The 14510-nt window shown below is 40.6% G+C and overlaps 1 protein-coding gene across 5 annotated transcripts in view; it reads right to left on the bottom strand.

Moving 5' to 3' along the window:
• Window positions 1-14510, bottom strand: part of DYNC1I1 (dynein cytoplasmic 1 intermediate chain 1) — a 274473-nt gene that overhangs the window by 47945 nt on the left and 212018 nt on the right. For all 5 annotated transcript variants that reach the window (XM_023750671.1, XM_023750669.1, XM_023750673.1 and 2 more), the window contains 3 exons: window positions 13195-13308; window positions 10598-10731; window positions 6818-6962 (listed from right to left, as the gene is read on the bottom strand). In XM_023750671.1, the coding sequence (XP_023606439.1) occupies window positions 6818-6962; window positions 10598-10731; window positions 13195-13308 (393 nt within the window). The remainder of the gene's footprint in view (window positions 1-6817; window positions 6963-10597; window positions 10732-13194; window positions 13309-14510) is intronic.

Genomic DNA, 14510 nt, shown 5'->3' with positions numbered 1-14510 from the left:
ATCAGTCAAAGGTGTGTCCTGAAAGGTTTCTGGATGATCGCACCCCAGGGTGCTGTCCAGGATCACCATCAAATACCAACACATGCGGAAGTCAGGCCATATACCTGACCAGTCAGCATAAAGGAATGGAATTTTAGGGCCAAAGTTCTAGTACAGAAAGGATTTGGAGGATATTATCAATATGAGCAGAAGAAACATGAACCCTTTGAAGTTGAAAGGAAGGGACTGAGCTGGCAAACACACAAAGAGTATCAAGAACCTTAGTCCTTGAGAAGCTGTACCCGAACCAAAATCAATATGAACCCAATGTTTAATTGGAATCCACTGAAACTTTCCAAACTGGATGCAATGATCAAAAGCCCAAAGACTCATAACTTGTCCAGCCACTAAGCTAAACTACAGCACAGGAACAACATTATCCCAAACCTCAGCAAACAGAAAAGCTGAGTGGAATAATGAATATTTTCATCCAGCCAAGAGTTCATACTTTATTTCTGAGCATCAACTCCAGTATTTCTTGATGGATGCAAAATTTAATGTGCTAAGATAGAGTAAAAGGTAAAAGCTGGGACTCAAGAGAATTTATTCAGGCAATGCATTCTTAAATCTTTTTAAAAGGATCACCAAGGATAGACTTTTAAGTATACAGCTTTTTACTGTTCACTTAAAAATAGCCCCATTGATGTATTTAAAGAAGGATGTTCCCAGGGACTAATCAACATGATTGAAACAGCAAAATGACCATAGGAAAATGACATGGGAACAGGCAAGAAGGAGGTCAGGGCAATTTTTGAAGGAACAGGTTTAGTGGTGAGCATAGGGATACAGGTAGACTGTAGGACAGGGGTGGGCAACCTTTTTGTGAGTGCGTGCCAAAACCAGCAAAATCTCTGACTCGAAATTCTTCTGCGTGCCAACCTTAATTTTTTGAGAACATGTTATGCCTACTTGATATCTCTTAAGGTGTATGTATGTGAAGAACCTTGAAGAAATAATAAAATTCATTCAAGCGACAAAAACACAGTATATGATGATGAAAAATACATTTACTTTTTAATGTATACATGTACACTGATAATCTGACAAAACTTTATGACTCCGTTTGATATTATCAGTGGGACTTTTGCTGCTGCATCACTGATGACAGAGATTTTACATCAGGTTTTTATTTCGTGACCTTCAGAGATATGCACGAGCTACTACTTTCATCCGTCAGGCTACTCCTATTACGAGACTTAACAAAATTCATCACTGAGAACAAAGATTCACAAGCATATGTGAATGAAACCAAAAAACTGGTTGGATCTAGGAAGGCAGGGAGAGTTAAGGCAGAGGCATAGAAATTGCTCTTCCCCTCTCTCTTCAATCCATGTCTATGGTCTTTAAGATAACTTGTTATGTAAAATTATTTATTTATCTAAGATGCACCTACACTGAATTTATCTGAAAAATAAAAAAGTCGATATTAAGAAAAAAAGTGTAAATGGAAGATTATAAGAGAGAGGTTTCGTGTGCCAGCAGAAGTTACTGGCGTGCCATGTTTGGCACGTGTGCCAGGGGTTGCCCACCCCTGCTGTAGGAGGTAAAACTGCAGTTCAGTGGGAAAAGTCAGAATACAGGATGGAAAAGGGACATCACGGTCAAGGGTGGGTGTCTATGTTTTGTTTTGTTTTCAATAAGATGGAGGGAAGGGGAAGTTGGGCATATAGAGATGGGAGACCTCATGTGAATAGGTAGAGGGCCTACATTCTATTTTTAAAAAGTGTTTTTATTGATTTTTAGAGAGAGAACAGATAGAAACATCAATGAGGAAGGGGAATTGGCTACTGCCTCCTACTGGGGATCAAGCCCATAACCCAGGTATGTGCCTGACTGGGAATCAAACTGGTGACGTCACCTCTTGGTTCCTGGGTCGACACTCAACCACTGAGGCACAAGGGCCAGGCTAGTTTATCTTCCCCACCCTGCCCCCACATCTCAATTAGCACACATCTGGTTGTTCTACTATTCATTTGGACTCTCCCATGTATTGCCTATATGCTAAGTAATCAACATAACAATACTCTTTTCTACACATGGTTCTATTTTAACTCTTTATCCACTGAAGCAAGGGTCATATAGTTTATTTACTTTGCTTGCATAAAGTTAAAATAAAATATGTTGATAATTAAGATGATGAAGAAAGTTTCTATCACTATCAAAAATGGTTGCATTATTATAATTAAAATAAAGCTATACCCTTAATTATATTGCCTTAAGTTTCTGACAAAAAAAGAATCTGCCTCTATTACTAAAACATAATTATTTTCTCTTATTCAGTCAATTAAGCTAACGAAACCGGAAAATAAATCATTTTAAAATTTCAAGATTCTATAATACTTTTAGATAGGTTAATTTTCCACCAATAGGCAGCGTGGCTATTTGATGTTTGAGAACTAATCCACTCTTTGGGGACTATTCAGAAGCCCAAAATATTCAGTATTATATTCTTCCTTTAGCCTTTCCAAATCAAAAGTTCTGTCTAATCTTCATGGAAAATTTAAATAAAACCATATATGAAGGTATTGGTAATATTAAGTTTTCAAATCACAAAGAGAATTGACAATGACTGCATTTCCTCCAAATATACTTTTTCTATTAAACTGTAGTGTTTTTAATATCCTGTGTAGAGAAATTTTATTTTTTAGTCTTGATCTTTAAAATCACAGTTCTCTCTTTTTAAAACAGTGTCAAGTGCTATTGTCAATCACATTACTTATGCAAAGTGCATGGATATGAACTTCCCTATGGGCTTCAAGATTAGATTCATTTCACTCAATATGCTAATTCCAGTATAACATTCTCCCTTCGGAAGACAGATTTTCTTTCCTAATATTTTATCTCTGTGTTAGATATGTGAATTCTTGGTCAGTGGAATGTACAGAGTTTTCCTGTTGTTTGGCTTTCCTTTAAATTTCCTTTGGTTATCCTTTTTGAGCTATACTTATTTTTATGCACAAAGCATCATATTGAAGCCACATTTTAAATCTGACTTCTCTCAGCACCAACTCTTTCTACACCTTGAAGTCTTCTTCCTTATGTTATTTGATTTGCAATCTGCTATGATTTGAATGTTTGTGGTTCCCTCCCCCCTCAAAAAAAAAATTCTTATGTTGAAATCCCAATTCCCAAAGATGAGAATAATAGGAGGTGGGGACCTTTGGAAGTGATTAGATCATGAAGGTGAGGCCCTCACCAATGAAATTAGTGTCTTATCTGAGACTCCACAGAGATCCCCAATATCTTCCAGAAGTGGGGACACAGTGAGAAGGAGTTGGCTATGAACCAGGAAGAGAGCCATCACCTGAACACAGCACCTCTATCTCGGGTTTCTCAGCCTCCAGAACTTTGAGAAAAATTTCTGTTGGTTATAAGCCACCCAGTCTATGGTATTTTGTTATTGCAGTTTGAACAGACCGAGACATAATCTTAATTGTGAAGGTTTCCCTACCTCAATTATCCAGTATGCCTCCGCTAACTTTCTTCAGCTTTGTTTAAATGATCAGAGGACTCCAAGTTACTCAGTGAGTTTAAAATAAAGATTACTAAGGTAGCCATTTTAGTCAGAAGGGACTAAAATATAATTACTCATCTCATTTTTTTTCTCTGCTCTGCACCTGTCTGAAAATTCTTTATTGTCAACAAGACTAAAAAAAAAAACCCCGAAAACCTTGTTTTCCACTATTTCCAAATCAATATTTATATTTTCACTTTGCCCTTTTATTCAAATAAAGGTTATTTTTAGTCATAGTCTTGCAAACGTGATTAGTAATTTTTAGAGATGGTGCCACCATTTCCTTTAAATTTTATGCATGTTCAGATTAAGATGAGGAGACAGACGAGCCAGCGTTGTTAAGAGCATAAAGTGGAACCATTGTTCCCAGTATATCACCACAAAATGTCCTGATAAATTTGGGGTTTCAGATATACTCACAGTACAACCGCCTCACCAGAGCAAGTAGGGTGTTAATTAGGTCGGGAAAGCTGGTTGGGGTGTGGGACATTGGTTTTCATTTTCTTGTCTGAACCCTGAACCCTAGTTCCCAAACACAACCCTCTGACTTCACTGAGAGGAGAAAGGAGGGACCCTCAAAATAACGGAACTGCCCCACTTAGTTCTGCCAGACGGGGAATTTGAAATAAAATTTCAAGTTGGGTTAGAGCACAGATTGCCAGGCCCCACCCCAGACTTTCTGATGCAGAAGGTCTGGAGTGATGCCCAGAGAATTTGCATTTCTGATTAGTCCTAGGTAATGCAGCCCATGACGATCAAGGGACACACTTTGAGAACCCTTTACCTAGAATTAAAGAGAAGTGGTGCATCTCCCATACCTGAATTTGTAGACCTGCTATAGTCATTTGGGGACAGATTGTGGGCAGTTTTAAATGTCAGATTCAGGAGGTTTCTGAAGACCTAAGAGATTCAATGATGGAGATTTTACACAATTTCTAGTGCTCTTGTACAAGTTAAATTAGTCACCACCTGTAAAATGCATCTTTGATATTTAGCCCCAATTGCTCCTTGAGTCTGTGATGTTCAGACATCCTCTGGAGTCAGGGCCATGTCCCATCTCTTGCAAGACCTGATCTAAGCCTTTCTCCTCTCCCTGCCACATCCCAGCTCCCATCAGTGTTAGCAGATAAGTGTGCTTCTGACCTCAATGAGAAAATAGAGACCTTCTCTTATTCTCCACTTCCCTTTAACTAAACCTATCCATAGTCTTTCCTCTAGTCTTAGCTGTGTCCTGCCTCTTCTCCCCACCCCATCCCCACATGGACACCTGATATCACCCTTCTCAATTTTTCAAACCACCCACTATCAATCTACAATTTTCATTGGCTCCTTCTCTGCAGGCCACCAACATGCTCAAGTTTCTCCAAAAGTATAATAATCAAATCCTTCCTTGGCCTAGCTGTCCCTGCTAGCAATGCTCTATCTCCTTCCATTCATAGCTCAGTGTCTGAAAGAGGAGTCTATCTTTTCTGTGCCTGCTGTCTTCACTTCTCACTCCGCAAAGACAGATCTGCAGTCTGTCCCTACTGCTCCATTGAAACTTCTCACTGAGGTCAATGCCACCTACCTCTTGCCTTTCCAATCTGTGTAATCCTTCCAAACCTGCAGCACCAGTAGCTCCAAAACTGTCCCCTGCTCCTCTTCAAATTCACATTCTACTCATAATTTTCTCCCTTGGACTAACTATATGCTGATCACTGTCATAACTATATTTTTAACTCATTCTTGCCCCTGAGCTCCAATATTTTTTATTACCTTTTAGGAATTTCCAGACATGCTCCAGACTGCTAATTTTCTACCCCCAATCTCAGCCTGCTCCTCCTCCTCCTCCTCCTCCTCCTCCTCCTCCTCCTCCTCCTTTATTTCGTGTTTCCATCACTGGCACCACCATTCCTTCATTCACATGCCTAAGGCAGAAATATCAGAATCGTCATTGACTCTCCTCACAAATCATATCAATTGGTCACCATGTCTGCTGGATTCTCTCAGACCTGTGTTCTCTATACAAGCCACGCCCCCACCCCTGCCACTGCCAAAATTCTGGTTCTTACCTGGATGGTCAAACCAGCTTTATAACTGAAATTCTTGTCTCTAGGCTGTTTTTCATACAGTTAAGAGCCAATTCTGTCCTATTTACACAGTTCCTCTTCATTAATACCCATGAAGTACAAACAAAAAGAATTCCATTTTCGATTTCTTGAGTTGTTACTTTTAAATTTCCTTTTCTAGTTTCATTTTTCCTGATGGTTTCCTAAATATTCCTCTTTCTCTGATTGGTATCTTAGCATTCTTTTAAAATCCACTTCTTGGATTGTACTAATCACTGCTATTCTGGCCGCTAATAAGTGCACACCTACAATCCAGTGCTCTCTCTGCTTCTGTCCCACATATCAAACTGCCTGACGAAGATGGAGAACTGTGCCCCCAGGCACCTTAAATTCCACCAGTGCAACACTCTTCCCTGACGTGCCCTTCCTGGCATTCTCCATTGCAGTGAATGCTACCACAAACCTCCAGTTGCCCCAGTCATACACCTGGGTTTTGTCCTGACTTCCTCTCTCACCTTCCTTGTATCAAAATCAATTGCCAGTTTTTGTGGCTTCTACCTCTTAAATGGTTCTGAAATCCACCTACTTCTCTGCATCTCAAACTACTGATCTAAGCCACTGTTCTCCCTGCACAGTTACTGCAGCTACCTTCTAGGATTTTTTGCCTTTATCATGCTCCCAAACATGGTCAGAATTACCTTTGAAAACACAATAACATAGTGCCATTTATTAGCTTAAAAAACTCCAAAGACTAAAACACAAAAACCCCAAATCAAAAAACAAAACCCAGTCCCAAGTCGTATTATTTCCATAGGTGAATATGTATGTAATGAAGGCTACAAAGCCTGGGGCCATCAACACTAAACTGACAGCAGAGGTTACCTCTGGGGAGAGGGGTGGGATAATAAGCAATGAAGGGGGTGTCATAGGTGGGATTAGTGTTGGTGAAGGAGAACTTCAGTTTTTATCATTAGAATTGTTTAAATTTTTTACAATTAGAGTGTTTTCAGTACTGTATTATTTATATATTTCAAAATATATAAAATAGGCCCAGGAAAGGAGCTTTGAGGCAGATGGGGCTCATGAGGAAGTTGTACAAATTCCAGTGCCAGGTCACCTGGAAGAGACCTCTGATTCTCTATACCTGCCCCCAGGGAGCAAAAATTGTCCTGGGTACCTCTGTGTTACCTGAGCATTTCACTCCGGGAATTCTTACCTTTGTGGTCCACAGTTTGACAGTCCAGTCAAATGATGATGTGACAAACAGGTGTGAAAAGTCCACGGGGCCCACTGCCATGTGGCAGTTAATTCCTGTCACTGGCCCCTGGTGCCCTTCGAAGACCTCACCGATCCCTGCTTTGCTGCATGAAAAAAGCCACACATGAGCAGAGTTTCAGTGATCTTTGCAAAGTTATTGTTACTTTAAAAAACAAATTTGTCTCTGCATGACTACTTCCCGAAGATTTACACCACCAAAGTGAAACCAGTTTCACAGTGTCTTGAGAGAAAGAAAATACTAAACTACTTTTGATAATTAAAAAACAACAGAGTGCAACGTAATCTTTTTAACCTTCAGAATTTAATATAAAATTTCATCATCTAATCCTTTTTCAGGAGTTCCTCAAATCCTATCATTGTGGATGCAGCTACCTTGCTGAAAATCATATATTTTTAGATCTTAGAAGTTTCATATTTGTAATAAGACAATTCTATTGTTGTGATCACATTCTGCACATGTTTCATTTTAATTTCTTCTGTGGAGCCCCTTGGCCATAAAATTCCATACAATCTTGTATAAATATATTTACTCTTTCAAGGAAATTTCTTAAATTAGGTTGACATACCCGAACAAGTAATACTTTGTGGGAACCCTTGCCACTGCAAAATAATATGTATAACTTAAATGAAATATGGATAAAATGATGTTTTCACCGAAAGCAGAAGAGAAATTTACAAATTTGTAATATCCCTAAGGGCTGGTGCCTTGTTATGATAATACATTAGCATATAATAAGAGCTCAATAAATGTTTGTTGAAACAAATAACAAAGGAAAAGAGACAAACGTAACACATTTGAAAATGAGTGAAACACATTTAGAAAGTTATCCACAGACATATGTCACTTACTTAACTGAGCCGGCATTATTTCCAGGCCCCTATTATATCACACACTAGTCTGAACACAATCATACCCAATGAGAAAATATGCCGTATGCTAGAAATCCAAAGTGCCATATGCTAGAAATCCACGTGCTATGACAAATACGTTAGGATGGTAGAATCTAAATATTATGTTACTGAGAGTAAAAACGAACTGAGTTATTAAAACATTTGGGCTTCTGGAGCACCAATGGACGTCAATGTGCTGAGCAAAATGTGAAATCACGAGCAAAGTGCTACAGTGTGTGCCCCTGCAACGGGCACCCAAACTCTGCCCAGCGAAGCTGCTAACAGCAGTTCCCTACGTGACCCTTTAAGTCTGTGCTAATGAACACGAGGAACTGATCTTTGAAGTGGCCCCTGGTGAGGCTCCACTTGCCCTTAACAGCATCCTGAAAAGGTTTATAGGGTGCAAAATGAGGACTTGGTTTAATTTATGGAAGTAGATTTGCACCTTCTCTGAGTTAGGCGAAAAACAGAAACCCCACCCCCCTCTTCCCCACAGCCCTCTATGACCCATTAAAAATTACTACAAAGCCAAATGCCTGCTACTTTACAACCTCACGAAGATCTGTGCTTTCTATTTCAGACGGATGGGCCAGTGTGAAAGCTTAATCAAGTGCGCTGTAAAAAGATACGTGGTGTGTACCACAGACACCCTTCTTTTTTGGAACTACAGTACATATTCTGTTTGTGCTTGGAAAGCACAGTAGCCACAGGACAAAAATATTCACCATGGAAAAGGTTACTCACATTACAGAATCCAACAAATAAATCTGAAAGTTATCAATGAACACGCTCTGTAGCCTTCACAGATAATTAAGGTCCTGGATCAAGTCAATGGAACCTATGCCCTGTTGACGGTAATAAATGTTCAGACAAAGCTATGACTCCCGTTTGGCCCACTGCACTGTTGTGCCTCTCTCATGCCCCCTATGACACTTTACCTGTATTGCAGAGAGTTGTGTGTTTACCTTTGCCACCATCATCAGTTTCTTGAAGCTAGGAGCCAGGTTAAAGGATGTCTGCATGCCCGGCAGCATCTAGCAGTGCACTATGCTCATAGTGGGTGTGCAGTGAACGTTTGCATGAATGAACAACTTTATCAGATCTTTTTATGCATGGTTTTAGCCAGTTTTGATGACGTAGGACCATTCGACATGGAGCCAGGAGGCAGATCTTCCCAGTCATCTTTAAACCACGTGAGCAAGGCAAATACTGCTTGTTACTATGTGCAGAGCAGTAGGAACATCGCAGCTCGTATTGTGTACATGGAAAAACCACATAGCTGAGCCATGGGTGCTTGTTACTTCTACAAATCACACAAACACAGGAGTATAAACTTGGAACAGTTTTTGGTTCCTCATTACATCTAAGAAGGCAAGGATGAGTGCAAGAGACGAAAAATCAATCGAATTAGAACAAAAGTGAGAGAAATTATGCACCAAGGTGAACACAGTGAACCTTGCAAAAGACGTGAGGCTACTCATTAAGTCTTGCATGCAATTTTACAATCTAGTCTAAATTACTGGATTCTACTTTTCCCTGATGGCTTTCCAGGGGGCATTGGCCAATTTCTCAATCAAGACAGAGTTCTTAGCATCTAGAAACTTCATAGTGGCTTATGTATCTCATACTATTTCAGCCTCTGTGACTGGGAGGAAGGGCCCCAGGCATTGCTCTATAGTATTAGGATATTGCCATTTCTTTATCCCCCATATAGATTTTTAGTTCCCCACTTTACTAGATGCCAGGCACCAGGCGGGGAATCAATGATGAAATGAAAATAGTATAGCAAGAGCAAAATGGCAGATGAATGAGTAGTTGAAATAAAATGAGATTAATATCATTGCAGAAGCATACATAAAAAATATACAAAATAGCAGGTCTATCTGACAGCCTCTAGTCCTATCCCACTTATTCTACTTTCGTTTCTCCAGAGTGCATAGCATCTTAAATCCTATATTTACTTGTTTATTGTCTTTCAACCTCAACCAGAATATGAACTCCATGTCTATTTTGTTCCTACCACATCTTTATAATGTATTGGTGTCTGGCAGATGGTAGGTGCTTGGCAAATATTCCTTGAAGGAATGAATGAATAAAGGAGTGAAAATTCTATGGAAGCATAAAGGAGGGAATGGTTTCCTTTGCCCAAAAGAGTTTGGAGGAGATTCCATGTGGCATGAGCTCCACGCTGGCTCTGGAAAGTGAGGAGGAATTATCCAGGCCAACAGGAGAGACACGCCAGGCCGGGAGGAGGAAATTGCATGTACAAACTCATGGACTCTTATCCCTACTGGGTGCATGGCTGGAGCCTGAAGGCTGAGGCTGGAAGGGGGCAGGGAGTGCGGGTCTCACATGGTTAGCTAAGAAGCTGGGGTCTTTTTCCTCAAGCCAGTGTGAGCCATCAAAAGCTTACAGAAGGCCCTAGCCGGTTTGGCTCAGTGGATAGAGCATCGGCCTGCGGACTGAAAGGTCCCGGGTTCGATTCCAGTCAAGGGCATGTACCTTGGTTGCGGGCACATCCCCAGCAGGAGGTGTGCAGGAGGCAGCTGATCCATGTTTCTCTCTCATCAATGTTTCTAACTCTCTATCCCTTTCCCTTCCTCTCTGTAAAAAATCAATAAAAAATATTTTTAATAAAATAAAAAAAAGCTTACAAAAGGCTAATGCCCAGAGCACATGGATGCTGTATAGGATCATGAAGACTTGAGGTGGCGCTTGCATCTCTTCAGAAACACCCCGTTCAGAATGCAAGGTGGTGATAACCCAGAAAGCAATCACAGACCTTTCGGAAATGAGGAACACGTCATTGGTAAGCAAACAAAATCACCTTCCATGACGACAGGCCGTGTAGACCGTCCCCTCCTCGCTGCCAACCACGAAGTTATTGACGTCTCCCGTCGGGAAAGCCATTCCGGTAACAGCCACAGGCTTGGACTTATTGTACACCAGCTCCATGCTCTCCTACCAAAACACGACGCGGTTACATTCCCTCTGTCAACTCCTCGCCATGCCAAAGATAGCACGGAAAAATCATTTGGCCAAATCGTCTGTTTGCTTTTCACACAGCGTTACAAAAGACCCCGGCTGTGCCAGAAACCACGCCGGGCGGCCCCTGACACGCGGGCTTCTGTGTCTCTCTGGTTTCAGGCGGCTGGATTTCATCAGCGCGGCTGCTTCTTAAGTCGGGCAGAGATGACAGGTGAGAATTTTGAAACTAATGGTGCAGAAACTAAAGATAATACTGTAATGGTTACACTTGTCAGCCCCAGGCTTTAATAAAACACACAATACCCTTGTATTTACAAACATTTTCAAAATCAATTGTTCGTGAGACGACACATGTATTAATATCAGATGTACGAAAGCCCATCTGTCAAAGCCGGAGTGTGTGTCCTCCGCCGACTGAAACCAGAAAGTTGTCACTCAGGTCAGAAAAACCAGATTTCAACCGGGACTAGATTTCATCCAGGGTGGCCGTTGGGTGTATAGGCTAGAAGCCTGCAAAGAGCAGCGTTTAAATAAGGGTTTAAAGTAGTAAATGAGAGTCTCTATTTTATCTGAAATTACTTTTTAAAATAGGGAATTAAAGTGCAGTTTAAAACACATTCTGCTGAATCAAGTTTAATGACAGCAAAGAGTAATTATGACTAACATCCACGAATGTTTTTGCTATTTACTCCAAACAGCCTACTATGTGCACATGAAGTAATTAAAAAAAAAAATCATTCTAGGCCCTAGGGGATCATGTCATTATAGCTGCTTGTGAATTTGGTCCTTTTTTCCCCAAAACAAGTAAATCGTGTCAGCTCAGCCAAGGAGTCCATGAATGGGAAGCGCATGCTCAGAGTCTGAGCAGCACAGACCATGGTCCCAGTACTGAGACCCACAGAGTGAGTGCATCAGTGAGGGGACCCTGGGACAACTTAAAACAGGAAACTGGACCATCCAGTGGCATGCCCCATCGACAGAAGTAGCAGCAGGGAAGGTACAGTCTCTTGGTCTCCCACTTGGGACAGAGAGGGACCAGGGCTCCAAGAGGGTGTCATGCCATGAAACCCTCAATCTGTGTATGGAGACAGGAACACGTCATCAGTAAGAAAACCATGCAGGTGCGCTAGAGCTAACAAAAACGGTCTTGTAGCCCCTGCACCACTGGTTTTAACCAAAACAAATGCATGTTTAATCAGCAAAATGGGCAATTAAAAATTCCTAATTAGAGAGTTGGCTCTTGTATCTGTTTACAATCTCCATGCTTTTAAAGGAACATATTGTTGAGACTTTTAAGACAAAGCCATAAAATACTCACCCACACACAACTCCTGACTTACATAATGTTAAAGTCAGCAAAAACAGAGTAACTTAAATTGTAAGATGCTTATTAGCTCCGCTCTCCCCCAAAATTATTTAAAAACTTATTTAGCCTTAGTATTCTCTACATCTGTATTTTGTGGAGACTTCTGGGAGGTTCTTTATAGTTTCTACATTTCCTTATGTATCTTGAAACTTCCATGCTTTCCAAAACTAAGAGAGACATTCTTGGGTCATTCATTGTTCCAGGAAAGGGAATAGGAATATTAAAATTGAGAATCATCTCTTAGATATCTTTTACAATTTTCTTGATGTTTCCTCACATTTTTTCTCAAAGGTTATGGCAATAAATTCTTCTCTGTGATTTTAGCTGGAAGAGAGTTAAATGCTTTTTCTCCACAAAGCAATGTGAGAATAGTGTGTGTATGTGTTTGTGTGAGTAGGTAGTGTCTTCCTGTGTGTATGTATACATACATATATTCTGCAAGTTGCATTCAGACGCCTCCACCCATCCGTCTCTTGCCTTCTATTCCTTTGTTTGGTTCCCATTACTGTAATCAGCAGTGGTTTGAAATCTTTGGAACTATTTCATTTTTGACTTCTCATTCGTTGAGCAAGGAATGGCAGGAGCCATACTAACAACATTCCAGAGGAGAAAACAGATGGTTTGACAAATTCTTTATACACACAGGCGGTCGTCTAGGCAATGAATACAAGGAAGGGCCTGGGTGTCTGTTTTGCCGGGATACCTCTTCTCAGAGGGATTGCTCTTTTGAGCTCCCGCCTCCTTTGCATCTGTTTAGCAATTCTGTAGGGTAGGTACAATTCATACCACAGGCAACTTCTATAATTACTATGCTTCAAAATGGATTATTTCATTTTCACTTGAAACTGACCTAAGGATTAACGTCTTACAATAATTACATGATTTGTGGTAAAGGAAATGGGTTTTGGCTTCAAGAGGAGACTGCTGAAAGCAGGCCCCACTCTTTCAAGTGGATCCATTGGTTTTAGCTCCTATAGGATGTGAGGGTTTGGCTTTTAGGAACTGTGTTCCATTAGGCAGGTATCTCTTTTAACCAGGATGCTTTTCTGTGTAGGGGAAAACAAACCCACCTGTGGCGTTGAGAGCATATCCAGGCTCCAGGAACACATTTTACCATCAGTAGAGACGGTGATAAGGTTATGAGCATTCTGGGTCCCAACAACATTTACACAGTACACGGGATGCTGCAAAAACATAAACATGGAGGATCAGACTCCGACCCGGGAGGAAATGCTTACATTTGAGTGTTAAACACATTACTCCAAAACAAGGATTAAAGAAGGACATAATCCTACAATAACACAAGCCTCAGGTCATTTGCCTCAGGTCATTTGCCACTTTTGATTTGAACCTGATTTCTTTCTAAAAGCTCTGTCAGCAACACATAGTGGTGGAAACGCAAAACGCAGTGCAACAGAGCTGAACGCAGTGTAACAGAGCTGAAGGAAGCTACATAGAGCAAGGGAGGTTTGGTGGGTAGAAGCCATGCAGGGAGGTGAATCTGGATTGCTTGAATGAGTCTCCATTGTGATAGAAAAAGCCAGTCTTCAAAAGGGGAGAACTATTGGCTTTTGGAAGGAATAAGTATTACTAAATCTGGAGTTTAAGGCATTATGGTCATATTGCCAAACATTTGTTAACATTCTTTATAAGAAGTGGTTAATATTCATCAGCCTCTTTCATTTGAGGGAGAGATGTTGGTGGTGGAAACTATTGGCACAATGCACCTCGTGAGGTAAAATTAGGTTCCTTTATGTTACTGCAAAATCTAAGAAAATGATAGATTTATTTTTCAAAACACGATTTGCCATAGTATGGAGGCTTAGATTTGGCCAGGACCTTGAGAAAGGTCATGTATACATCCCAAGAGTCATAAGAAAGATGCTCTCTAACCTTCTGTCATAACGCTAGTAGGTTATCCCACTCTGTAGAATCCTAAATGGCAGCCTAAAATCATTTGCAGCTGCACATTAAATACTAAATGGAAGGTTAGTATGAGCAGAACCTAGCAGCAATTTGGGTTAGATTTCGAGCAGCTTAGCCATCAGTGGCCAAACCACAGCTTAGCTGATGCTTCTCTGTGCAAATAGCTGACAGTCTAAGTCTTACTCTTGATGAGTTACTGTCCATTATACGTAGCCACAATGACAATGAAACAATCTTTAATATTGGAAAGTTGATATTATCTAAAGAATGGTTCCCAAACTGTTATTATCATATAAACTCCTGGTCAGAAGGGACCATAATAATCATTTAGGCCAGCTGCTCATCTGCCTTTACCAAGAGGTGGTCCAAACTCTGCTTAAACACCTTTCTTTGGGGTAGTTAGTTTTAGCACTAATTCCTTCCACCAATGGGGTAAAGAAAGCTCAAAGAGATATTTTCA

This window comes from Myotis lucifugus, unplaced genomic scaffold (assembly GCF_000147115.1).
Source record: "Myotis lucifugus unplaced genomic scaffold, Myoluc2.0 scaffold_15, whole genome shotgun sequence".
Classification (NCBI taxonomy): Eukaryota; Metazoa; Chordata; class Mammalia; order Chiroptera; family Vespertilionidae; genus Myotis; species Myotis lucifugus.
This window is presented reverse-complemented; position numbering and strand designations above follow the sequence as displayed.